Source organism: Stegodyphus dumicola, chromosome 6 (assembly GCF_044657685.1).
Source record: "Stegodyphus dumicola isolate Sdum_Otavi_A_Nest chromosome 6, ASM4465768v1".
NCBI lineage: Eukaryota > Metazoa > Arthropoda > Arachnida > Araneae > Eresidae > Stegodyphus > Stegodyphus dumicola.
The window spans coordinates 128,066,159-128,092,374 of NC_140773.1; the positions used below are offsets into that span (position 1 = coordinate 128,066,159).

The following is a 26,216-nucleotide window of genomic DNA, read 5'->3' on the forward strand; positions in this document are numbered from 1 at the left end:
AATTTTTCAAAAACATTCTTTGTAATTAAATAATCTTCATACATTTTCATTTCCATTCGTCCAGTTCTAAATAAAAATTTCTCATAAAAAATTCGTATAAAATTGAGAGAGGAGGCAGCCCAGCCAACACAAAGACGGCCTCGGTAGGCACTCCCCAAGCTCTCTGAATACTGTCTAACTTCATCCGTAATCTAACCAGTTCCCCTGCCCTGGATCCCCAGGCTCCAATTCCATACATGATGATTGGAAGCACTACATTTAAGTAAATCTTCTTCAGAGTGGAGGATTTCAAGGCTAAAATCTCAGCTGAAAAGGTTCTTCTATAATTTAATAAAATTCCATACATGATGATTGGAAGCACTACATTTAAGTAAATCTTCTTCAGAGTGGAGGATTTCAAGGCTAAAATCTCAGCTGAAAAGGTTCTTCTATAATTTAATAAAATCAGATCAGTTCGTCTTTGTACCAACTTAAAATGTTCTATAAAATTTAATTTGTTCTCAATGATAACGCCAAGATATTTCATATTATCTACAAATTTGATTCTTTTGCCTTGATATTTCAAATTTGGTGGTCTTGTCTTTTCACCTCCTCTGGGAAAATACAATGCACATGTTTTTTCAATATTAAATTGCAATTTTTCTTTCTTTTGCCAATCACTTAGTATTACAGCAGTTTCATCAAATAATATTTTCCATTTTTTCAAGAGAATCGTGTTTCATAAGAATCATAATATCATCAGCATATGCAATTAATTCCACATTTTGAGGAAACTTCTGCTTCAGCAAGTTATCCACAATAATGTTCCAGTGCAGGGGAGCACTGCAGGAGCCCTGAGGGCATCCTTTATAAATATTCATTACTAAGTCTTTACTCTTATCCTCAAAACAATTAAAAACAATTTTCCTATTACAAAAATAACTTTTAAATAAATAAAGCAAGTTTCTAGGTATTTTTAAATCAATTAAACCATGCAACAAGGAAGACCAATCAACAGAGTCAAATGCAGCTGAAATGTCTAGAGAAATCAAAGCTACGTGTTGCATACTCGGTGTGTATCCGATAGGCGGTGGTTCGAATTCCGGCGACGGCGTTGCGCATTTCTTATGTCTCCTGTGCAGAAAATCCTATGACTTTTGAACCTATTGTATCAGAAGCGCATGTTATGAAAAATATCAGAAATAGCACTCTACAGGACAATCTACAATATTTTGGAGAGCAAGTATGTGTATGCCCATTTCAAGCTAAATGTATTGAAAACGACTCTTGCAATCAAACTTGTTGGTGACCTGCAGGCCAAAAGCTGAAGAAAATTAAACGGGGTATGTAAACACCCTAATACATCTGGTTAATTCATTTTGCAGTAGAAGATAGGAGTTGTAAATTAAAAATATGGTTAATTCCCATTAAACTGCTACATATTTCCTCCCTGGCAGCATATTTGATGATTAGAGTAATTGCAAAGATTTCTCTCGTCACGAAACTCTGCTGTAGTTGATGAGAATATAACATAACATAATAAATGCAGCATGCTTTTTCGAAAACCGTCAGATAGGTTCGAAAATTTTATTTTGAAAATCCATCAGGAATTTTCGTAGAAGGGAAAACTACAGTGAAAATATTTTGAATAAGCATTCGTTTTCTTCTTCTTTCTTCTTGCATTCATTTTTTAAAAACATCATAAGGTTTGGCCATTTTTTATGTATTGTGTATGTATTTCATGTATTTCACTATTATTCTGAGGTTGCAGCTCTCTAACGTATTTTTTCTCTTCTTTCCGAATGCCTTCGTGGTGTAATTGGAAGCATACTCGACGCGTATTCGAGAGGTCTAGGGTTCGAGTCTCTCTGAAGGCAATGCATATTTTTACGTCTCCTTCATCAAAAATTCTAATGTCTCTACAACGTTATGTTCTGTGCTCTGCTAATAAATGATTTTAGAACTATCCAGCATTAGCATTTATAGAAGGACATTTAGAACTTTTATTATTTGTGCATATCACTTATTCTCTACTTCAGCCATTTTGGCAGATGAATTTTTAATATTCTGAAAAGTACTGTTGTTTCTTGTGGTTACCTTCCTGTCGTCATTGACATCACTATCACTACCCAGGACATCGCCAACAATGTCCATGACTGGCAGGTGGCCGAAGACGAAAGTTGTTCGGACCACCGATATATTTACCGATATATAGAAGGTGATACGAGCATTAGCATACTCAGGAGATTTAAGTTACCAAAGAATAGAATACAGGCACTCACAAGGGCCTTTTCGCAGGCGCTTCAACAAAAGGAGCAAGCGTTGGATTTATGCAATAATCAGAATGACCTTAATGACCATACAGAACAACTTCTAGACACCATCCGATGCATATGTGATCAATACCTGCCCACCAGGACTGCAAAACGACTACAGGGTATTGCGTGGTGGACGAAAGAACTGCGCCAACAACGGCAGAAGTGCAGGGCGTTAAGACGTCGACTACGCTCTACGACAGACGAGGAAGCAAAGATTACAATCCTCGCAGCATTCAGAAAGGAAAGAGCAGCGTACAAGATTAACCTCCTAAAGGCGAAGATCGCCAGCTGGCGGAAGTTCTGTACGGAGCACTCAAATCCATATGGAATACTGCACAAACTAGCAACCTCCAAAGTCTTCAAGCCGGATCATCTGTACGCCGAGACCACAAATCCACCCTCCACCGGCAACATAGCAGAAGATACTGCTACCACATATCTGAATGCAGCCTTCAGGGAAGATAACCCAGAGGATGACACGCCACAACAAAGACTAACAAGAGACTGTCAAAACGTCCCAGATACCCCGGATGATATCCCTTTCGGATATCATCCGGGGTAACGGAGGAGATTAAGCAAGTCTTCAAATATCTTCCGCTCAAGAAAGCGCCAGGCCCTGACGGACTGGACTATGCAATCATCAGGGTCGCATACACTGCCTGCCCAACATACTTCAAGGCCTTCTTTAATAAATTGCTAAGACAGCAGATATTTCCATCGGCCTTCAAAAAGGGCCAAGTCGTATTCTTTCTTAAAAAGAATAAATCACCAGAAGACCCCAGCTCCTACAGACCGATATGTTTATTGTCTGCGCTGGGGAAGGTTTACGAGAAACTTCTGGTGAATAGGCTAAAGTACCACCTTCACCGTACCAAATTCCTTAGCAATAACCAATATGGGTTCAGAACTGGCCTCTCTACAGTACACGCTCTAGATAAGATCAGAAGCCACATTAACGATAATAGAGCCAATGACCGGCACACGGCATTTATATCACTAGATCTTCAGAATGCCTTTGACTCCCTCTGGTGGCTTGCAATCAAGCAGGCCCTCAGGGAGGCAAAGTACCCCAGGAATCTATATAAAATCTTCAACGATTATCTGGACTCAAGAAGTCTCATAATCGCAAACAATAGTGGTGTCTATACAAAGAAGCAGGAGAAGGGCTGCCCACAAGGCTCTTGCGCGGGGCCCCTGCTTTGGATAATTACGTTCAATGCGCTACTGCAACTCAATTGGCCTGACCACACCAAAGTAGGGGCGTATGCCGATGATGCGGCACTGCTAGTTACTGGCCGTACGCGAGACGAATTGGAGAGGAACGGCTCCGCCACTTGCTCCAAATTCTATGACACGTGCCAAAAGCTGAAACTCGTTATCTCAGCCCAGAAATCTACGGCCATGGTCATACCGCGTCCAGGTACAAACCCCACAAGACGACCTTGTATTAAGCTAATGGGCAGAAACTTGAAAATCACCAAAACGTTGAAATACCTTGGAGTCACGTGGGACCAAGGCTTGACCTGGCTACCACATCTACAAGAAGTCAAAGTCAGAACAGCCAACATTGCAAAGAAAGCCAGGCAGTTTCGGGGACAAAACTGGGGGCAGAACATTCAAAAACTGCTCTACTTGACGGTTGCAGAAAGGATTGTACTCTATGCCTCAGCTATCTGGGCACTACCAATGGGCAGCCGTAAAATAAAAGCCCTGTCAACAATACAAAAACCTTTTGCTCTCAACATTAGCAAGGCATATAGAACAACCGCGACAAATGCAGCACTTGTGCTTACCGGGCTCACACCCCTTCACATCAGGGCCAAGTTAGAAGCAATATATGAGCGGGTAATAAGATTAAAGGAGAATGCTGCACTCGGCACCACAGTCTTCAGCACGCTGCAGTACGAAACACCAGGCAGCACACAGCACGTGCACCCAGCACATAAAAACTCGGGCATACACGTCAAAATAGCAAAGAGATCTACGCCGCGAATAGAGGATGTACCAGTCGCCTCGCAATTCTACACAGATGGCTCCAAGCATGATAACGGAGTGGGTTGTGCTTATGCTTATTATGAGCATGGTACACTTCACAGTCAATGGAAAGGCCATCTTGCAGCTCACAATAGTATCTTCCAGGCGGAGGCCATAGCAATTGAAGCGGCAATACAGTACGCACATGACATACAACTTGCACGAACAGAAATCTGCACAGACAGCATGTCAGTGCTGCAGGCATTAAAGAATCATCATCACACATCTCCCATAACCCTGCAAATCCAACAGACATTGCATAGCAACCAGCAATCTAACATCAAGCTAAAATGGGTAAGAGGCCACTCTGGGATCGCAGGCAATGAGATGGCAGATCAATTGGCCAATGAGGCAGCAATCAACAATAATGCACAGGCTGTCTCAGCACTAATCCCGCCGTCATTTTTAAAAAGACAACTAAGAGACATAGGGAATAAACAATGGCAACACGAATGGGAGAATGGAGATACCGGCAGAAGGACTTTCGAATTCTACCCTGTAGTAGATAAAAAACGCTTACAGGCCATACCCCCTTTAGTAAACTATATCACGGGGCATGGCCCTTTTCCCACCTTCTTTTATAAGCGTGCTATCTCCATGACAGAAGCGTGTGTGTGGGGGGGGGGGAAATTGGCTCCCCCGACCACTACGTGTTCAACTGTAGCCTCACGACGAGCCATCACCTACCATATCCCACTACGGATATAGTACCTTACAAGAGGTTCATCATCAAACACGCACCTGCGATAAGAAATATATGTAAAATTATACAGCAGCTGAGCGCCCTAGGGCAGGATGTCTGCCAACCAACATAGGAATAATAGCATACACAGCGTCTATGTCTCTATTGTAATTTAGCAGTAATTTAATTCTATGTCTCTATTGTAATTTAGCAGGTATTATGTCTAAAATTGTAAATATGTAAGTGTATAAGTAACTGTGTAATGTAAGTAATGTAAGTAATAGTGTAATGTAAATAATTTAATCAATGAGTGTAATACGTCGTACTATGTGTACTTTTAACATAACGTAATCGGTAATGTAGTCATTAGCGCGTGTAACGCGTGCCCCATGTGTATTATTTTAAGTAACGCATATATGATTATAAGGCAAAGTATGTGCCTATCTTGTTATATAGCATAATGTCATTTAAGAAGTAATAGCAATAATGTAAACTATAAGTAATTCAGTTATAAAGTAACTTAGCAAGTTCGCAATACAATTAGCTTAACGTAGTATACAATCAGGTTATATCTCTAATAAGTGTAGATTAATGTCATGCATTATGTATGTGTAGTCTAATGTCATGTGAAGTGTAAAGTATGTATGTACTAATTCATGCAAGTATTATGTATAAGTTTAATGTCATGTCATATATCATGTATGTAATGTTATGTTTCATGTATGCATTATGGCCTATGAACACCCAGGTCAACCATTAACATAAGAATCTGTACAGAACCAATGTCAAACTGGAATAGCCCCTGTATGGCCATGTAAACTTTTTCATGAAGGCTCAGTACCTCCTGGTGCGCCCTTGTGGGACCTCAGGGAGTTCTTGTATCTATATAGGGGAGGGCGTGGGACATATGCCTGTTTACCTCCGTTAAACACCAGGCGTCCCCGTCCTCCGTCACCTGTCACCTGTCGTCATTGACAAGCGCTCCAGCCGATATAGTGGTTTGTGCCGCTGAATGATGAGCCCTGGCTCCAATCATAGAGAAGCAATGGATGCTTAGCGTATAGCACCCGTGCGGCAAAGAGGCACTCAAAATATACCGCCAGCCGAAAGTCCTCTCGAGGTGGTCATAGAGAAAAGGGTTGGAAGTCGGATAGCCCACGAAGTGTTTTCCCCCCAAAATGGTTCGAAACTGCACATTTACTGCGATGGGCCTATACCTGTACGAGCAAAGGCGAATCTGGTGCCCTACCCACTTCTACCTGTTCTTATCGTAATTGACATCGAGGGTGAGAAATTTTTCAAGCCTTCATCATTTTCAGCTTTAAGGCTAGAAGCGCACTTGGGACAGTTTTAAAATCCTTGCAAAGTTTTTGTGCAGACCAGTCTCGTTATTAACGCATCTTCTTGTCAGAGGCATATAAAAATATTAAGCACTTATTAAATATTATCGCATACACCATTGTGAAAATAATGCTGTGATTATGCTGAAATAAGATCAACAAAACTGCAGTCAGCTATGAAATTTTTGCTTTTATGTGTTAATTATTACGCTGAATGCCTTGAGTTTTTTTACTAATAAAGAGTAATAGTTTATACCTATAGCATTCACTGATGCGGTCCCTAAATATTCGACTGATCTGCGATTCAATTGATTCAATCAAATTACAAATATAGTGCGAGTAGCAAATAAATTATTTAATGGTAAATCAGTAGTTAAACGTAATGGACTGTATATAGAATTCATAACATACTATTACACCAAAAATTTTCAAATCAGTATAGTAAAATATATTATTTGAGGTCTCATAAACGTTATTAAAGGATATAAGTAAGTTATATAAGAAGTGCCTCTTTATCAAGTTTTGCAAGGTTCTTTATCAAGTTATTAGGTGATTTTTTTCAAGCAGGAACGTGAAAATTGTGCAATGCCCTCACCGGGACTCGAACCTGGACCTCTCGAATATGCCTCGAGTGTGCTACCATTACACCACTAAGGCATACTGGAAGGAGGGAGAAAATACTTATATACTCCCCCCTTTTAATGGGCGACTGGGTATTAGAGGACCTAATCGCCAAATCCTGGTGGTGAAGCATCATCATGCACCACCTTTTCGGTTCGTGCTTCACTTAGAGTCATTAGACCTTTTTGATGCATCAGACGTAAAAAATAAGCAGTACCCTCGCTGGGACTCTAACCGGCACCTCTTGAATACACGCTAATCGTACTACAGTTACACCACGAAGGCGTGCTGGAAGGAGGGAGAAGATACTTTGTAAATTTAAAGATGAATGATGCTTAACAAACTGTATTTTATTGCCTATGTGATGCGCCGAATTCTAGAAACTACTGTTCTTTGAATAAATGTGTAGTACACTTTAAGTTTATCTAGAAAAAATATGCTACCTGAAAAGATCTACCAGTGATATGATTAGATAATATCCTCACAAAGAAAATGAATACCTCATCTGCATCAATATTCAGTAGAAAGATTATAGCAAATATGAAAGTATGACATATTTCCCCCTTTTTTCAGCATACAGGAATGATAAGAAACAGCAAAGGTGAAAAATATGAGCTATTTTATCATCAGCTATCATCAATAACCGTGATGAAAAAACATCTTGTAGAGAAACTTGGACATCTTGTAGAGAAACTATGAGAATAGTGGCTAACCATCAACGATTAGAGTTATTGGCAAGCTTAAGAGTAAGGAGCGCCAGGAAAAGCAAAGCAAACAGAATAAACTAAAACTGCCTCTTTCAAATGCAAGGCTTTCATGTTAATCAAAAATTTCATTCTGTATTAGTTGTGTTAATTATTATATTAGTAAGATATAATTATTTTAGTAACAAGGATAAATTTATATTTTTCATGGAATAATTTCTAGTATGATTTCTACCAAATTTTTATTTAACTATGCTTAGTAGAATTTACGAAAATGTTATTAGAAGGTAAGGAATTCAGTTCGATGTCTGCTTAAATATTTGAAGCAGAAAACATATAGCTATACGCTATTTTCACAATTAACAACAATGGGAAAGTAGCTTCTCGTGAGTTCAGCGTGATAGGTCAAAGGAGTAACTGCTAATTACAGAACATGCATATCTAATCAAAATCGAAGGGAATTGAAAATACATTAATGTTCATTGTAAAAAAAGGTTTTATTTTCATTACATGCCACTTAGGAATGAGGTAAAAATGTTTAATTCATTTAATGTAAAAATGTTTAATTCAAATTATTAATAGGCATTTAAGATTATGTCAAAAGGATTAGTCTCTAAAGAAGTAACAAAAAGTTCCCTTCTTTGCATAAATTCTTATTTCGTTTATTGAACAAGATAATATCTAACCTAATGAATGTCCTCCAGCGGCAGAGCGGTAAAGTCGCTGAACACTGGTAGTTCGGTTCGGGGTTCAAATTACTGAGAATGGTATTTCTGCATCGGATTTGCGTGATTTTCCCCCATTCGTGTAACGTGTATACGAGCTAGTTTCCCTTAGAATGCCCTCCAGGATGGCATCCGTTCCCTTAAACAGATATCCCTCGAGCGTTTTGCCATAATTAAATAAACCAAAGCAAAACAAACCTAGTGATGTTAAAGACCAGTGGACAATCGCAATAGAAAAGAGATCCAAACATGTACAAAATTAAGAAAAGCGTACGTTTACTTTGCGTTAAGATGGGGAGGACTTTTTAAGGGAAACTGACTCGTTGTTTGTGACACTTGCACATGTGGAAAACCACGAAAACGCCCATGCAGCAAGCCTGTCCGAACTTCGGACCGAACTATTAGTGTTCAGTGACTTTACCGCCTTAGGCCGACGTTTGACAACCAAGGTTATTTGCTGTCTTGACGGACACTGAAGTCTCGCGGCGTCGCACATCTGATTTATACTAACAGATGTCGCCAAGACAGGGAAGCTTCTGATCCAGGCTAGAAGCCTATATATGATTATTATTATAATCCTGGATCCTATCTAACAGTGCGATGTAGAGACCCAAAACAGTCCGAGATAGACCTGCCGAATCTGAACGAACCGGCAAACTAGTCCTGTGAAAAGAATTTAGTTCCCACAAGAGCCGAATCTGTCTACCATGAATGATACCGTGGGAATCTTGAAAATTAAGAAAAGCAGCAATGTAATTATTTAGAATGACTAAATAGCATTTCGAGATGCAGATGTTGTGACGTCACGGTCATCAGCAGCGGCACATAAGAAATGAGTACGTCATCTATCGTTGTTATTGTAGCCATCCGGTTAAAATATCGAATACATTGTATGCTTATACTATGTAGGTGGTTTACCCCTCATATGTAGCATGAATACGAGCTAGTTTCCCTACATAGTATACCACGAAGACATCTTTCCCAAAGGCAGATAGCAAAAGCAGATAGATTTCCAATCTTATATTCAGGCCCATATTTTTTAGGCCAAAATTCAAAACAGAGTGTATATTCGATTATCCGGAGAAATAAGTCATGTATAATTAAAAAATATAGTTAATTCAAATTATCAGTTTTCAGGCATACTGTACCTGTTTGTTTCTTAAAAATCAGTAATTTTATTTTGCTTTTCAGAACGTTTAAATATTTGTTGAATTCGCATTTTTCGAAGTGCTATTTTATCATTGCATTCTAATTCTCCTTGACTGACGAAGTCCAACAGAGTTCCAACGTATGTCGTTGCTGCCTCGAGACTAATGTAACTCGGGACTATTTCGAGTGGTATTCTCTACATCTTTGGTTATGATATTTGAAACGTTATCCACATCACTCAAGCAATGAAGGCCCGTTTGGTCGAATGACCAACGAACTATTCCTTAATGTTTTTCCCAATGAATGTTTTCAGTTATTGCTCCTACGTCTTCCCAATTACATAAATCTGTACATGCAGAACGAATTGTATGAGCTAATCGTTAAAACTAAACCTAAAGACGCAACTCAGCTGGTTTTAGAGAATGCTCAGACTTGCGGGTATATGTTTTTTACACATTCTCGTACATGCCATTGCGTGCATGCTTGGGCATCGCCACGCTTAGATAATCAGCAAACCGGGTAATCCGCACCCGTATAACTGACAGCACATTAAATTTTAAAAATCAAGAGATGTCTATATATTGATTCAAAATACACATTATATAGTATTCCTTCCGAAAATGAAATATTACTTGAATGTTTAATTGTCTTTACAAAATTCTTTGAATAATTGTATTCCTTTATATGTGTTTTATGCGCTTAAATGTGCTTTATGTGTTTGTATGTGCTTTATGTGTTTATATGTGCTTTATGTGTTTATATGTGTTTTATGTGTTTATATGTGCTTTATGTATTTGTCAGTGTTGGTACACATATATATGTACATTTTCTGTTTAAATATCATTTTAGTATCATGAAGCTGTCCCCCCAATCGCCAAATGTAACTCAGTCATCAGCCCTTGTTTGACAATATAACCAAATAATATTCAAAATGACTCCCGATTAGACGTCTCGCAGCCTCAAAGGAGATGCCATTTTTGCAGATAGTGGCGGACCAGTTTACCAGTGTTACTCAACAGGTGTCCCTGTCTTCAGTCACCTCTGCTGAAAATAAGATGCTTAGTCTAGGCAGCTCAAAATATCCCTGAAAACTCTCCCCGCCATCGAAAGAATTAGCAGTGAGTTTACAATAGTCAATAGAGGCCACCAAAAGATTCAAAGATTGCCATTTAGTTCAATAAATGTTATTTCTTGTTGAGCCATGTAATTGGCTGCATATGTGAATATTGTTTACCAGAATGTTGTTATCTACGTTTATTGACACTAAATTGCATCGTGAGACACATTTTATTAAATTGTGATGTTTACTTTGATAGAGATCACAAGAAATGTCTGACTAAGCTCCACACCAGCTTTAACTGAAATTATAACCAAAAGAGAGAATCAAAACGTCCCCTGCTCCCTCTGATTCTGTCATCAACTTTCAGATACAAATTTTCATCGCTTCCATTCAATTTTTAGTGCTCCCGTATTAGCTGTGTACCAATTAAGCACAATTTCTAAATTCAGCAACGACTTTTAATACCGATCACGGTATTCACCTTCGAATCCCTTGTTTGGTATTCGAAACTCAATTTTAGTCTTCGACTTTCAACCCCCGCAAATCGCCTTAAATTTTAGTCTTTCAACCCCCGCAATCCGCCTTATAATTCAAAACGGTCGCTGTAAAATAAAACAAAAAGTTGGTGAATATAATCCAATATTTAGTACTAAAAGTATTCCCCTTGCAGCAGAATAATATTTCGTTATATTGCCTGAATTATTCAAAACTGGTTCAGGGAACATGAGAAAGAATTTCATATTTTACCTTGATATCCAAATCCATAAATATCTAATCAAGTACCTGTAGAATGCATTGGATAAATATTTCCGATCTGATGGACTCTTCAACGGTGTATTTTGAGATTTAAAAGAATTTTCCATTAAACAGTTATTATCAGATGTCCGTTATTAAACCAGCATGTTGATTATAATGAACACTCCCATTCTTTCGAAAAGCTATTGGAAAATGCTTCAATTGTTTGAAACGGGGAAACATTATTTCCTAAACACTTTCAAGGTGATATTCATTGGAATGTACATATTCTTTTTGTATCAATCATAGACTTGTCGTTATCTGATTTTGGATAGCTTGAATTGTCTGTAAACGTTAACCACATGCAATCCCTTTGATAACAGAGAACAGAAATGTCGGAAGGAGAGTAATCTAGCAAATCAGGTGGTTGTAGTAATAGCGCTTCGTTTCTGATGGCAAAATTCCAAGCATGCAATTTTACACAAATACAAAAAGAGAAATACTGCCAAATAGTCGAGAAATGTTTTAATTCCGTTTGTATAAAAACATAAATGGTGTCTTTTTTGGATGGTATGACTAAATATAGTTCTTCATTAACTGTTATATCAATGTCTTCGAACAGAAAATTTCAGTCGTTGGAAATTTCATGTACGTGAGATGAATTTTCCGCGAACATTTTCAGTAATAGATTATACACAAGATTTTTAACCTTAACCCATTAGCCGCTGGTGTCGCGTTGACGCAACGATCAAAATAAATGCGTATATTAATATACCTACCTAAGATATTTTATACCAGCAGATGATTTTGTGTAGGGAAAATTATGAAGATTATTTCTGTAAAAAAATATTTGCCTTCAACAATCATTTTGTTTATAATAAATAATCTCATACTTTATGCAAAATTTAAGCAAAATTTTCGACCAGGGTATTTTTGCTGAAAATATTTAACGAAAGAATCGCCGTCTTTATGAGTGATCTATTTTTAGTTAAGGTCACCGTTTATCAGAACATTACATCAGTCAGATGTTTATAATTGTGTTGGGAAGAAAGGGAAAACAGGTGTTGCGTTGACGCAACGTCAGCAGGAAACAGGTAGTCAATCTCCTTTTTGACTCATTGCTTTCGATGTTCTGGTTGTTTAAAAATGCCTAGAACGAGGTATCTTACATTATAAAAAGCCCTTCAAAGATTTTTTGATGAAGAAACAGATGATGCTAATGTTAATAGTGACCAGAATGAAACTGATATTGTTGTTGTTTCCCCAGAAATTGCAGAGGCTAGTGACGAAGAAGAAAGGAATGGGAATGTTTTAAATAATGATAATGATATTTTACCAAATGATACTGTTGGGAAGTTGAAATTCACGTAAGAAGTAAGTTTCAACTTTCTAAAAGCAGTCATAGTCATACTAAAAAGTTTAAAAAGCAGAAGACTGAAATTTTGAAGTGGATAAAAAAGGAACTGTTAGTTATGTCTCAGGAGAAACATGAAGAAAGAAGAAGAAAAATTATAAAAGACAAAAAAAAAAAAAAAAAAAAAAAAAAAAAAAAAAAAAAAAAAAAAAAAAAGCAGCCCAGAATTTATTGCATCCGAAGTCTATATGAGACGATTTATTGGAATATTATTACTTATATCATTCTTTACCTCAAGAAAAAATGTATTGGTCTTTTGATAAGGACATTTCTGTTCCTGTTGTACGAGAATAGATAATCACGTTTGCAGTGCAGGAATATGAAGCAGAATTTGCATTTGGCAATAGTCAAATTGGCAATACTGATAAATTATATGAGGTGTGACCGTATCTAAACTTACTAAATATCACCACTTTTTACTGCTGGAAATATAAAGTCTCTTTTAGATTTCAGACGCGAGAATGCATTATTTCTTTTGCAAACTCCTATTGAGAGTGTAGAATTAGCCAGAAATAGATCAGCAACAGGAAGACCTAGTAAATTCAGCATTCAAAAACCATTGCATGGAGATGGTAGACATTTTATCGTAAAGTCCGTTTATAACAAAAGACTTTGTTGTAAAGAGTACCATAGCCAGACTGTTTATAGATGCAAAGTATGTAATGTAGCTTTACATCATGATCGTAATCAAGCTTTTCATGCTTGAATCTTTCAAATGAAATAATCCGTATTTTTAAAAGAAATACAATCTATATTTTAATATTAAATTAATTACAAGTAAAGTGAGTTGCAGATTTAAAGAACATTATACAGCTAAAAAGTCCTGCTCTCCGCTCAAAAGAAACATCACACGAGTACAATCCTACTCACTAAACATTCGTAGTCTTATTCCGCTGACGTTGCGCGAACGCAACACTCGCTTTTTCCACAGGTTAGAGCATTTTGTTTTATTTTCAATGTAAATTTATGTTATAAATACTTAATTTAATATTTGTTATTATTTTCATGAGAAAAGAAACATTCCTTCTAGTTTTGGCGGTTAATCGGTTAATGGAAAATAAGTTTTTTGAATTTTAAATTGTTAGTATTACCCCCTTCCTTGCATTTAATTCCCTAACAATACCACTGAATTTTTCTCCATCGATAAGGCGACACAAGCTTTATTAATGACAGAAAATAGCGCTAAATGTGAAACTTACCTCACAGAGAACTCTGTAGCAGTCTTGAGCTCTGTAGTGTGTCACCTAACGCAGAGAGTTGCTGCAATAAAAATGGTAACTTGAATCATAGTCAACACGTTCGCAGAAGAAACAAAACGTGTTGATCTAGAAGTGGATGCTGCATCGTTTTGAACAGCGGCATGTTTCTCTCCTGAAATAAGAATAAATTGAGTTTTCATTACTTTAGTTTGGTTTGGCTTGCATCATAACAAAGCAGACGAAGGCGTCTGCTTTCGTAGTAAAGAAAAACCGTGTGGTCTTCATGGGGAACTAATTATCTATGGCGAACTGATTTATAACCCCTTCGCGCCGACTGTCACTTATACGTGCCAGCAACGAACACACTTATCTACCGGCCGACACGCAGGCGTGCCAGAGCATTGTTGCATTATCTACCGACTGTCACGTATTTGTGCCAGTACCTTGGAACATTTTTCAAACTATAATTTCTGCCACAAGATGGCACTGTATGTCTATATGGTTTCAGATACATGTGCATTAGACCTTTTACTTGAAATGAGAGAAGCATGACTCACATACACGTACGATTATATAAACAAACGATTATATAACACATACGATTATATAAACAAACGGGGAACTAAATGTTTCCGAATGGCGTGATTTATGACGTCTCTTTAAATCGCACTTTATTCGCACGTGGTAGTTGTTTATTGTAAGTAGAAGTTTTATATGCGCTAAAGCGTTGAGTATTTCCGTTTACAGTTCAGTTTTTAGAAAATAATTAGATCTTGTTAGACGTGAATTCTTTCTGTTTTTACCGTTTCAATGTCGAAGCGTCGAAAATGTTTAACAGAGCATGAAATAGCAGAAATGATGCAAAATATTTCAGATATTGATTCTGAAATTCTGATATTCTGATATTGATTCTGAAAGATTAACTGAAACACATTTTCCAAAACTTTGTTCAGAAGAGACTGATAAGAAAATGAGACGACGATGCTTCGTTTGTTCACATTCCCGGAAAAATCCTCCAAAACGGCAAATGAGTTATTACGAGTTCAAGGAATGTAACGTAGGACTGTGTGTAGATCCCTGTTTTAAAATTTTTCATACGAAAAGAGAATTTTAAGTAATATATTTAGTTTTCAGATTATAATGTTAAAAGCCATAAAATGGTGAGTAATTAAAATAAAATGTGTAAAATATGCATTTAAACAAGAAATAAGGTAATTAAAGTATGTATATAAAAATATCTATAAAGCATAAGCCGTTTAAATACTCTATAGAGCATTATTAAACAATGCGTTGATACTTCGGAAATTTCATGGATTTAGGCTTAGTAGCAAAAAAGCCCCCGGCCCTGGAGAGACGCTAGCGGAAGACAATGCCGGCCTCCGCGATAAGCGCGCGTTTTCGCTACCCGGCTCGAAGGGGTTTTAATCATAATGCACTTGAGAACTATTAAATATAGTCTGCCTGTTGAATTATTAGGACTAAGAACTCGAAATGAAATATCAGGCTGTATCCACTCAGCTATTAGTTTACTTTTTTTTTTTTTGGTTTTTTTAAAGCTTTGAACTACATGATAGTATCAAGTTATGGGAATTCTTTCACAATACAGTTTTAAACATGCAGTTTTAAAAAGTTTTCTAAATGCTTCGGATTTTTATCCTTAACTTTGCAAGTTTAGTTGCGGGGCAAAAGTTTAAAACTAACAAAACGCTGTAGATATGAATGGTAAAAGAGAAAATCATAGCATAATAATAAATCATGCTTTAAGCTTAGAGCTTGTGACTAAAACTGGATAACAGCATTCTTAAACGATCTTGAAATAAAAAAATCGGTTAGATAATGTCACCAATACAATAACAACTTTAAAAGTTCTGTATTGATTGAGAAATCAAAATAAGGAGCAAAATCTTCTTAAATATTAAGTTCGAAATTATAAAACTTCACATTAACTTTTTTTCCTGTAAAGTAGAAATACAGATTGTATTCGTTATAATATATTTTTTAACTGACATCTTGTGGCATAGCGCGTGTTTCGGATTTTACAGTTCACGCTCTATATTTTCGAAAGTAGCTTTCCAGGTAAGAAGTAAACATAGGTAATGTTCAATTATAGGAAAAATAGTAATTTAGAATGCAGAAATCTCTTAGTTTCCTTATTAAAGTGAAGACGACTATAAATAATGTTACAAAGATTTCTTGCTCGAACTTTTCCTACTGTTTTCCATTCCAAAATGTAAGCAGCAAACAAGCAGCGTTAGGCTTAAATGATTCCTAAAACAAAGGACTGAATAAAATGCCTAGAATACAAATCGTGTTGTCAAAGTAGACGCGTACAGGAAAAAGACCCAAAGTTTAATAAGAGCAAGCACGCGTATACAGAGTAATCAGCTGAAACTGTACATATTAAAAGCAAGATTGAACTAAATATATTAAAGTCGTCCCGTAAAGATAATATTAAGAGAGCTACTAAATGTGTTCTGTAATATAATGTTGTAAACTAAACGTTGTAAATGAAACTTTTACGACATTTGATTAATTATTCTTATTTCTTTATTATTTTACTTAGATTTTTCGAAGGCATAGTGAACTCGTCAGGATTTAAATCATAAATCTTCCAATAGTAGTTGGATGTACTAACCACATACAGAACGAAAAACCTCAGGCGCAAATGCAATAATTTCCCATTTGATCCTTCAGTTAAATGGAGAGTGGGGCAAACTACAAGGTACAACTAGCCAAATCCAGGTGGCGACACTCACTAGACGTGTTTACATACATTTTAGTTCGGGCGGTACTATAAAAACAATATAAATTTTTCCCGTAGCCAGAAAACTGGAGAAATCAATTAAGCCCTCGCCGAGATTTGAACAACCTATTTTTCAAATCGAATTAAGCATGATAACCACTAACACTGCGAAAATAGCAAGGGGAAATCTGAAAATTCATTAAAGGGCATAAAATAATTGATCAAATTTACAGCCTAACGAAAAATATAAGGTATGCATGTATACCTTGCACCAAAGGAAAAAAAAAAAAAAATGGGGGTCGGGGACAGTTTTGTATCTCTCGTTCTACTGGGTCGATGCATGAAATTTAACTTGCGTTTCTCTGGTCTCGAAAGCGTGATTTAGGATTTGTATTAGATTTATATGTAGTATTTTTCTAACATAGGTATTTTAACACAAAAATCGAATTCTTTCTAAAAATTTAACTTGGCGCATATTTTTCAGTGTGCGATAAGTATAATTCACTTGGCGAAATTTTTAATTTATGGTAACCTATTTCCCTTTCCCTTCCGTTGTGTATGAACGGAAAAATGTGTATCTTTTATTTTTTCAAATAATTTTAACAAAGTGCGTAAACCATATTTGGCTTTATTATCGCTTATAACAAATATGCCAGCTTTCAAAACGCGCCCATATATTAAGTTTGCTTATATCTTGAGAAATTTTCAATAAATAACTGTAATTTTTTGTAAGTATGCCTAGAAATACATCTACTTTAATCTACTTAATTTAAACATCTACTTAATTTAAAGAATAAATCAGGAAATATCTCCAAATTTTATTTGGATTGAAACTAAATTTTGAACTATGAAAGAAGGAAATCCAGTAAGTGTAATAAAAAGGAGATATTAATAAATATATACCAAGTTGAGGAGCTAAAATTTTTAGAGCTACTTTTTAAAAACTACTTGTGCGATTTTTACAAAACTACGCATTTTGGCATAATTTGAGCCGTAGAATCGAATTATGGAAAAAAATATGCATGTTATTTTAGAAAAAGTCGGATTTGGGATCAAAATACTTATGTTAGAACAATGCCGTATATAAATCTAATATATATCCTAAATCGCTCTTTCGGGACATCAAAAACGCAAATTAAATTTCGCCAATCGACCCAGTAGAATAGGAAATGTAGAAGTCCCCCCCTTTTTTGTGCAAGGTGTACGTTAGTTAATTGCAAAGCAGAAGGAAAGAACATTTTTAAGGATTTCTAAGTATTGGTTTATATTAAATAATAATAAAATTAAGAAGATTACTCTTATTACATCTCATAACTATATAAATAAGTTGTTTGTAACAAAGATAGAAGTAGAATATGTGACTATTTTTTAATTGAAGAAGAGAAATATATTTGGACTTACCTCTCAAGACATGGACAAATATACTGGCGGAATCAGCATTGGAAGGACTGCAAGAATAATTGCCCGAGTCAGAAGGTTGTGCATTCTTGATTTTCAACCTGCTGATGACTGTGTCGTTTCCAGCTTTCTGTACTGTAATATCTCCACGTTTGGTATCATAATTGATCATTACTCCATTGTGGTACCAGAAGACGTAAGCTGGAGGTTCTGGACAATCGGTTATAACACATGTGATATTCGCATCGCTCCCTACACTCACATAAAAGTTTTCACCACCCACAATTTTCGTTTTGGGCACTACATAAAAAGATTTATATTTATTAATTCATTGTATCTGTGAAGTGTCTAATTTAACAGTATACACAAGAGATAGCGCTAAGTTGAAAATAGTAACATTAAACTAAAGAAACTACATCAGCTCCATTTTTTTAAACCCCTTGCATGTATTGGGATAGAGATTTATGAAACTGCGATAGACAAACATGCAAGTTATACTCAAAGATTTAAACATTTTGATTTCATATAATCAGCCAAACGTAAATATAAGATATCGGTGCATTAAAGATGAGATAACGAGTCAAATAACAGTAGATACATATACAGAAAAGTAATTATTTACTATTTTAAATTTAAAAAAAAAAAAAAAAAAAAAGGTGAAATGTGACATAAAGTTGACCAATTCGATCAAAGTTAATATAATAGATTTAACTAACTTTTAAAATTAATTTTTTTTCATCTTTATATTATAATTTGCCTGTATTGTTTTAATTTATAATGGTAAATAAATACATTAAATAATCTTAGCAGCAGTTGTGCAGGATATTATTTTGTAAGCTTAATTTGCACAATTTTTTCAATTTATATATATATATATATATGAAATAATAGTAAGGACAAGCCGGAGCACTGTTGATGCGTAATACCTACCCCGATAGGATAGATCGTCGATTCATATTGAAGAGGAAGAATTCTGATTGCGTTGTAAGCTAATACATTGAGTTCGTAATATCTACGAAACTTGGCAGTCGAGGCAGTTTTAACTGTCATTTGTGGCCGTAATAACTTGGCATTCTAGTCGTGAATATTCACAGAACATTTACATTTTTGATGCTTTTGCGATACTAAGAAAATACAGAGGAATTACGTCCTTGCATTATAGATAGAGAAGCTTAAGTGGGTAGTTATCCACTATGAAAGCACACGAAGGGAAAGGTTTTGGTTTGAGTTAAAAGTTTCGATTCCCAATTATTACGTCATCAGCGCTGCGCAGGCCATGCAAAATGGAATGATCTAGAAATGACGCAATAAAGAGAAGTTACTACGATTTTTAAAAGAGAGAAGAAGAATTAAAGAGTTTACGTTAGTTTAAATTATAATTTTGATTCACGTATCTTTTATCTTACATATGCCCCCCGTCAAAGAGGAAAAGGTTTGGCGACATAAAAGTCTATTTAGAAAAAAGCATTACAGAATTAGCGAAACAATTGAAAATACAATTGAGGGGGGAAAATCATACAATTTGATATAAAAGATTTTTTAAAACAAAAAAATGTTGTAGATATGATTTTTAACAATAAATTCAATTTGAAAATTCTATTGAAAATTAAAAATCTTCAAGTTCATCTTTCTGTAAAAATACTGCAAAACTGTGGCAATTTTTTCCAACAGTACCTGGAAGAGTTCACTGTCCTGTAAAATCTTTACTTGAATATTAATCATAATCAATATTTTGAAGTCAATTTGAATTACTATTGTAACATCGGCACTATTATTGTATTTATCAATATGTAAATGTTAAATAGGTACTGCACCAATGTTCTGTTTCTATACTTTGCCGTAAAAATCATGGGCACCAATGCAGTGTTACTACTTCCTCTTAGGGAGGAAACTAATGCAGAAACAGACAGGTGAAACCGCAACTAACTAAAAAAGCAACTGAGAAACTAAACTCTTAAGAGTTTGCTAATTACCAAACCTTTAGTGATCGTATAAGTGAATTTTTAATGCATTGCGTTGTGAAAATGCATCCGGGACCCGCCGTGAGAGGATCGAATAAACAACATGTAAAAACACATAACAGATAATTTCTTAAGACACAATAACACGCCGAATAAATACTGATTCAGAAGTCAAACAACAAAAATCAGCGTTAATTCACAAAATTTTCACTGTGAAAATTTTGTGAATTAACGCTGATTTTTGTTGTTTGACTTCTGAATCAGATAATTTCTTATTTGTGTTACCTTTTAATTTACTTATTTTAGACACAGGGGAATTCTTCAATTTGTCATTTACTTTTTGTTACATTTAAATTCATGATTTGCAAATCTATTAAATGACTCTTTTAATTTAACGGGTACCCGATCTATAATTTCTAAGAGGTTAAGGAAAACATATTATTTGCAATTCCCATCTGTTCTAAGGAAGATTGCACATACAACTTAAATTATTACATTCTTATTCATATAAAGACCTTCTTAAGAAGGGGAAAAAGGAAGCAATTCAGTTTCAGTAGACTGAATTTAAGATTCAATTTTAGGTAAAGTTCCAATTTCCAAAAGTTCTAAGGAAAATTGATAAAGCATTTATCTGTGATTATGACGACTTGAAACGCACCCGGAAAAGTATTGGGCTTGCCTTGCATTCTGGGAGAAAATTCAAAGGGTTATAATTCCACCATAATTCCTAAAAAATTCATTCCGTAAAGGGAACACAGGCGTCTAAGGAGTCTCACGCTTTTCGGTGCCACTAGCCGCAATTCCTAATAACCCTGACTCCATTCCTTTTTCGGCAACACAATCCGCTCGCACAGCCTTGCAGAAAAACAAGCCCTCGAACCAGCACCCGAGCAGAATCTTCAAGATCGCAGTCAGGATGTCGAGTATAAAATCTCACGTTGGCCGGGGTGAAACTTGGCCAATAATTTTGGAAATTCACTGGATCATTTTTTTTTTCCTTTTTGACAGCAAAGCGACGGCCGGATAGTGTCCGCCACGATCCGCCTTAATACCCTTCTGTCACATACTTCCTGTCCTAAGGTCAACCGCACAATGAAATTCTTAAATTCTTTCTAGAACATTCTAAAGGACAAAGCGCGCGAAATCATGACTTAGCAAAAATTGCCTCCCCTGCTTCTTTTCACAATGAATCAAAGCTTGTACAAAAATTGAAAATAAAAGAAAAATAAATAATATTCTTTTAAACTAAATAATATTCCCAGAAGCATCTGTTTTTCCCCAAAATTAAAGCATTAAAATAAATAATTCAGAATCAAATAAAATTAAGATTTCCATAAATCAGAAAATCATTCACCTAGTTTTTATAACGCTATCACACAAATTCTCTACACAACATAAATTATGTATACTATATTTGTTTAATAAACGCCGCTGATCGCCGAGCCACTCCCGAGGCTGGACATAAAAGTTGGTAGATGATTCTATCAGTTGAGCATAAAAGCTGAATGTCTTGAAAGGCGGTGCAGCCGCTCATCTGATGGTCTAATCTAGTCTAATGCATAATGATTAGGAAGCAGGCAGCCTAGACATATTATATCTTCATTTTTATTTCAGTAAGCATATGTTGCGGCCACTAACAACTTGGCTAACTATTCGTGCCTATTTTTCCAAACGTTTATTTTTTGATAGCTTTACAGCGAGAAAAGAGCAACAGTCCAGCTAAACAAAGTGTAGAAAGCAAGTGTGCTGTGTTCAGGATGAAATCTGCATTTTGACTGAGTTTTGTTTCTCAATGCATTTTGATTGGATAAATAATACTGTTGTAAAATTATTATTGGCTATTTTTTTTACTTTACCTCCCCAGCGTTATGCAGGAGTCATACAACGCGGATTAGTCTTGAAATGACGCAATGCATATAAGGTTACTATTTTTAAATAGAGAGGAAATGCTAAATTAAGTATTAAGGGGCTATTGCTAACTTAAATTGTAATTTATCTTTTACATAATCTTTATCTTACACATATATGGTTTTTAGTGTGCATATTGACGGTGTAACGGATATATATATTATATCATCCCTCTAGTATTTTTAGCACATTAATTCATAGACATGAGCTTCATATAATTTTCTTCAGCTGACGATACAATATTACTTCTCTATTTAACGCTACTTTAAGCTCATTGAATTTCGAAGTATAACATTATATAAATTCAGTACGCAAGAAAAAAAAATTTAAAGTCATGTCAAGATATTATTTTAATAAGGTATAAAACGATTACTTTTCATGATAAGTATAGATATAAAGATTGAATGAGTGGAACCATTTTAATACATTTATGATGCTGCAAGTATATCATCTCACAGTTAATTTCCATGCATATTTCTTCATTTGGTTCAGAGATATCTAATTTTAGTCCTGGCAGTCGTAAATTAAGTTCTGTAATGCATGGGAAAAGATTGGTTTAAGAATAAAAATGTTTCTTTCTTCTAGTAAAATGACAAATATATAAGCTTGTCCATCATTTTCTATCGTTTTTTCGTGTTTTTCAGTTTCACTTACTTACAACTTTCTTTAAAGGAAATCCTTTTGCTTTACAGGTATCAAAATTATTTTATTTCAGTTTTTTAGATTCAATCCAGCCAATATCTAAGTTACAAAATGTACTAAAACCATACTTAAAAGGAAATTTTTTACCATAACTTAAAAGAAAGATTTTTTATTTATTGAACAAAATGTTCAATAAATATAAAATCTCTTATTCGTTTGAATTTATATTAAGCTTATTAATTTTATGTAAAGGAAAAATATAATTCCTTAAAACTAATAATTTAAAAATATATAGAAATAAAAGGATTTATAATAACATACGCTCATAAAAATTAAGAAAACTCTTCATTAAATTATTCATTGCATTTTTAAATATAGTATATTTTTCTAGAGAAGAAAAGACGGAACAAAAGAAAAAAAAAAAAAAAAAAAAAAAAAAGAACGTATGTTAAGGGAATTAGAATTTACCTCTTTAAATGAAGGGCTATTATTATTATTATTATTATTATTATTCAGTGAAAAATTATTATTTTTTATGTCAATTCATTCCGTTTCTTTCGTGAAAGACATGCATAAATTTTTAAGAAACATAATTACTTTTTATATATGTATTCTTATTCTTACCGGATATAAGCTTAATTCAATTAACAAAGTCTTATATTTTTATATTTTAAGACTGTTCCATTTGCTTTCTAAAAGCTAATAATATTAAGCCGATTTTTTATGCTTTTCTATTTCTAAATTTAAAACTTTCTCTGTGAACATTTTTTAAGGATTAAAACTTAATCCAAATCCAAATTTAAAAAAAAAAAAAAAAACCTAATATTTTTTAATTCTTAAATTCTCTGTGAACATTTTTAAGGATTAAAACTTAATCCAAATAAAAAAACTAAAAATTTTTAATTCTTAAATTTTCTAGTGCATTCTCACATGAAAAACTGGCAGCGAAAGAAAAAGACTCGATAATTCAAAATAAAATTTTAAATCAGGACTAAATACTATGATAAAATATTTCTAAGAACTGTAAGATAATAAGAATACCACAATATTAATGCACTATAAATTTAAATAAACAAAATCTGAATAATATACCTGTACAAATATTATATTTAAATGAAGATATGAATAATAGGCTCATAATTAATTTACTCAGTTTTAAATGCAGATGTGAACAATTTTCAAACAACAGATCTATTTTTGCTTCTTCAATTGAAATGTCTTTATAATAGATATAAGATGAATTTAAACATTAGCGAACACTTACCGAGAACTTTGAGGTAGACATAATGACTAGCAGGGGGATCTGAGCTCACTTGGCATTCATAAAGGCCTTCATCAGAGAGCTGAGGAAATTTTATTTGTAAAGTCCAGTCAGTAGAGTATTCATTGTATATCGTTTGGAATCTCGTATCACTTGTATATGTATACAGCCCCACAGTAAGCAAATGAAAATCCCTAAGTCTTATCCAGGAAACCTATTGTAGGGGAATAATCAAAGGACATATTTTGACAAATTTATTATGTGTTACATACTTAACTTAAATCAAAAGTAAAATTCATTAGCTGACAAAAATATATGAGTTTGCTTTAAAATTTAGAAAAAAAATACATAAACGAATAAGTTATAATATGAATGTTATTTGAATATAATCATTAAAAAGTAAAACAACAACATTCCAAATTAAATATATCGGCTATTTTAAAGATGTGGTGCATACGCTAAAATAACCAACCTAATAATGATATATCAGAAAAGACAGTCACTTCCAGAGAAAATTGTTAATTGTTTCAATCGCATAGCATTAAAAATCGACAAAGAGTTAAAATTTTTCATTAGATATGGAATTAAATTTTGAAAACTCTTACGAATACGGATGCAGTCACAACAAAAATTATTCGCAAAACCATAACTTTGTTATCAATTACAACAAAAATTGAAAAAAAATATTATAAATCTAAATATCATGCATCAAATACAGCATTCTTATAGAAAAATCAAACCTTTCTATCTCTCTATTGTATCAAAAGGTTCTTTGGCTTGTTTTGTTCACGATTTGACTTAAAGCATCAATAGAGCCATTTAAATAAAATAGGTATGATATTATCTGCTTGTATTGTCACTCATAACAATGGGCATTTTTTAACAGGATTATAGTCTGCAACACACAACAAGAATGTCACAAAAACATTGCCACATTGTCATCAAAGAATTTGTTACCACCATTTCGCTACCTACTCGATCCCCAATTTTCTCAGAAACTGTTCATGTCTCGGACAACCCGGAACGGGAAGTTGGCTCTTTGGTTGGGCAGCCTAAGAATTTGACCGAACGGCGCTTAAAATAAATGTGGAAAGCGATTACGCAGGATACCATACGAAACTGCATGTCTCGAAGTTCGCCCCTATCGCATCGTGTAATAATGCTAGAGGTGAGCCAACATGATACAAAACTTCCTTTCTTTTGTAATTAATTTTCTTTATCTTTGATTTTTACTTCCTTGTACGAAGTAAAAAGGAAGTATTGTAATCGCGAAAAGCTTCAGGCAGCATATTTCAACGAAAATATCCACTTTGACCGCTTTCGAATGCAATTTAACGATGTTTTTCCGTCATATCTGTACGTAAGGACAGAATAAAAGACTCTTTTCCTCCAAAAAAAAAAAAAAAAAAAAAAAAACTGCTTTAAAATGAATTCTGAAGAGAATTTTTCGTGGCGTCTCTACGAACGTGTGTACGTACGTTATCTCGCATAACTCAAAAACGAGTAGCCTCAGAACGTTGAAATTTTGTATATAAGACTACTATAACATGTAGATGTGCACCTCGTATTTTGGTTTCAATCGGCCGCGCCAAGCGTATATAAATATAATTATAAATATATCCACTCTGTTACTCGGCTCAGTGATCTCAGTTTCTTTACTCTTATATGTTTGTAAATTGTACATTTTTTGCTTTAAAAATGATTGAATTATGTTGTTTTTATCTTCCGGTTAAGGGTTTTATGCCTTTAGTAAACCTGTATGCAATATTTTTAGAATTATCAACAATTTTAGAATTGTTTAAGTGCCGCTAAGCCTAATTTGATGGCGGCCATTGCTCTTGTTTACTTTTGAAACAGCTGAGTTGCGGATTTGTTGCCAATCTAGAGAAACTTAGCTTCGCAACAACAAAGATAACGCCTGCATTTATTATTTAAATCATGCTTAATCCTTTCTCGAATTTTTTCGAGGAAATAAGCGTTTAAGATTTACTTCGTAATTTTTAATACAGATATTTTGAGTTTTTATGTATTTTTGCCTTGTCGCGAAGTGAAAACTGAATTAATTGAATGAGAAATACTCAATCGTCTGTGAAAAACTGTTTCTGTTTTGTTTTGTTTGCTTAATTTCTTTAATAGATTGTTCTAGCTTTATTATAGTATTTGAATAGAACATGTGGCAACGATTAGATAATTCTTTAAATGATATAAATTTTGTGCATTCTGAGTTATAATATGAACGAAATATAATACTGTTAAGTAAACCTAGCTCCAGAGTGTCGCTATGGTAAACAAAGTGAATTTTAAAGAATGCATTTATTCTATTGTGGTTTATGCGCTGTCGGC

General features: G+C 34.6%; 1 protein-coding gene across 2 annotated transcripts in view; it reads right to left on the reverse strand.

The window, feature by feature from the left end:
- The window catches only part of LOC118199694 (hemicentin-1-like), a 517,385-nt gene that overhangs the window by 25,259 nt on the left and 465,910 nt on the right, over positions 1 to 26,216 (reverse strand). For both annotated transcript variants that reach the window (XM_085818892.1, XM_085818893.1), the window contains exons 3-5: positions 23,877 to 24,087; positions 18,105 to 18,401; positions 13,961 to 14,132 (exon numbers count right to left, since the gene is read on the reverse strand). In XM_085818892.1, coding sequence (XP_085675018.1) covers positions 14,002 to 14,132; positions 18,105 to 18,401; positions 23,877 to 24,087 — 639 coding nt within the window. In that variant the 3' untranslated portion in view covers positions 13,961 to 14,001. The remainder of the gene's footprint in view (positions 1 to 13,960; positions 14,133 to 18,104; positions 18,402 to 23,876; positions 24,088 to 26,216) is intronic.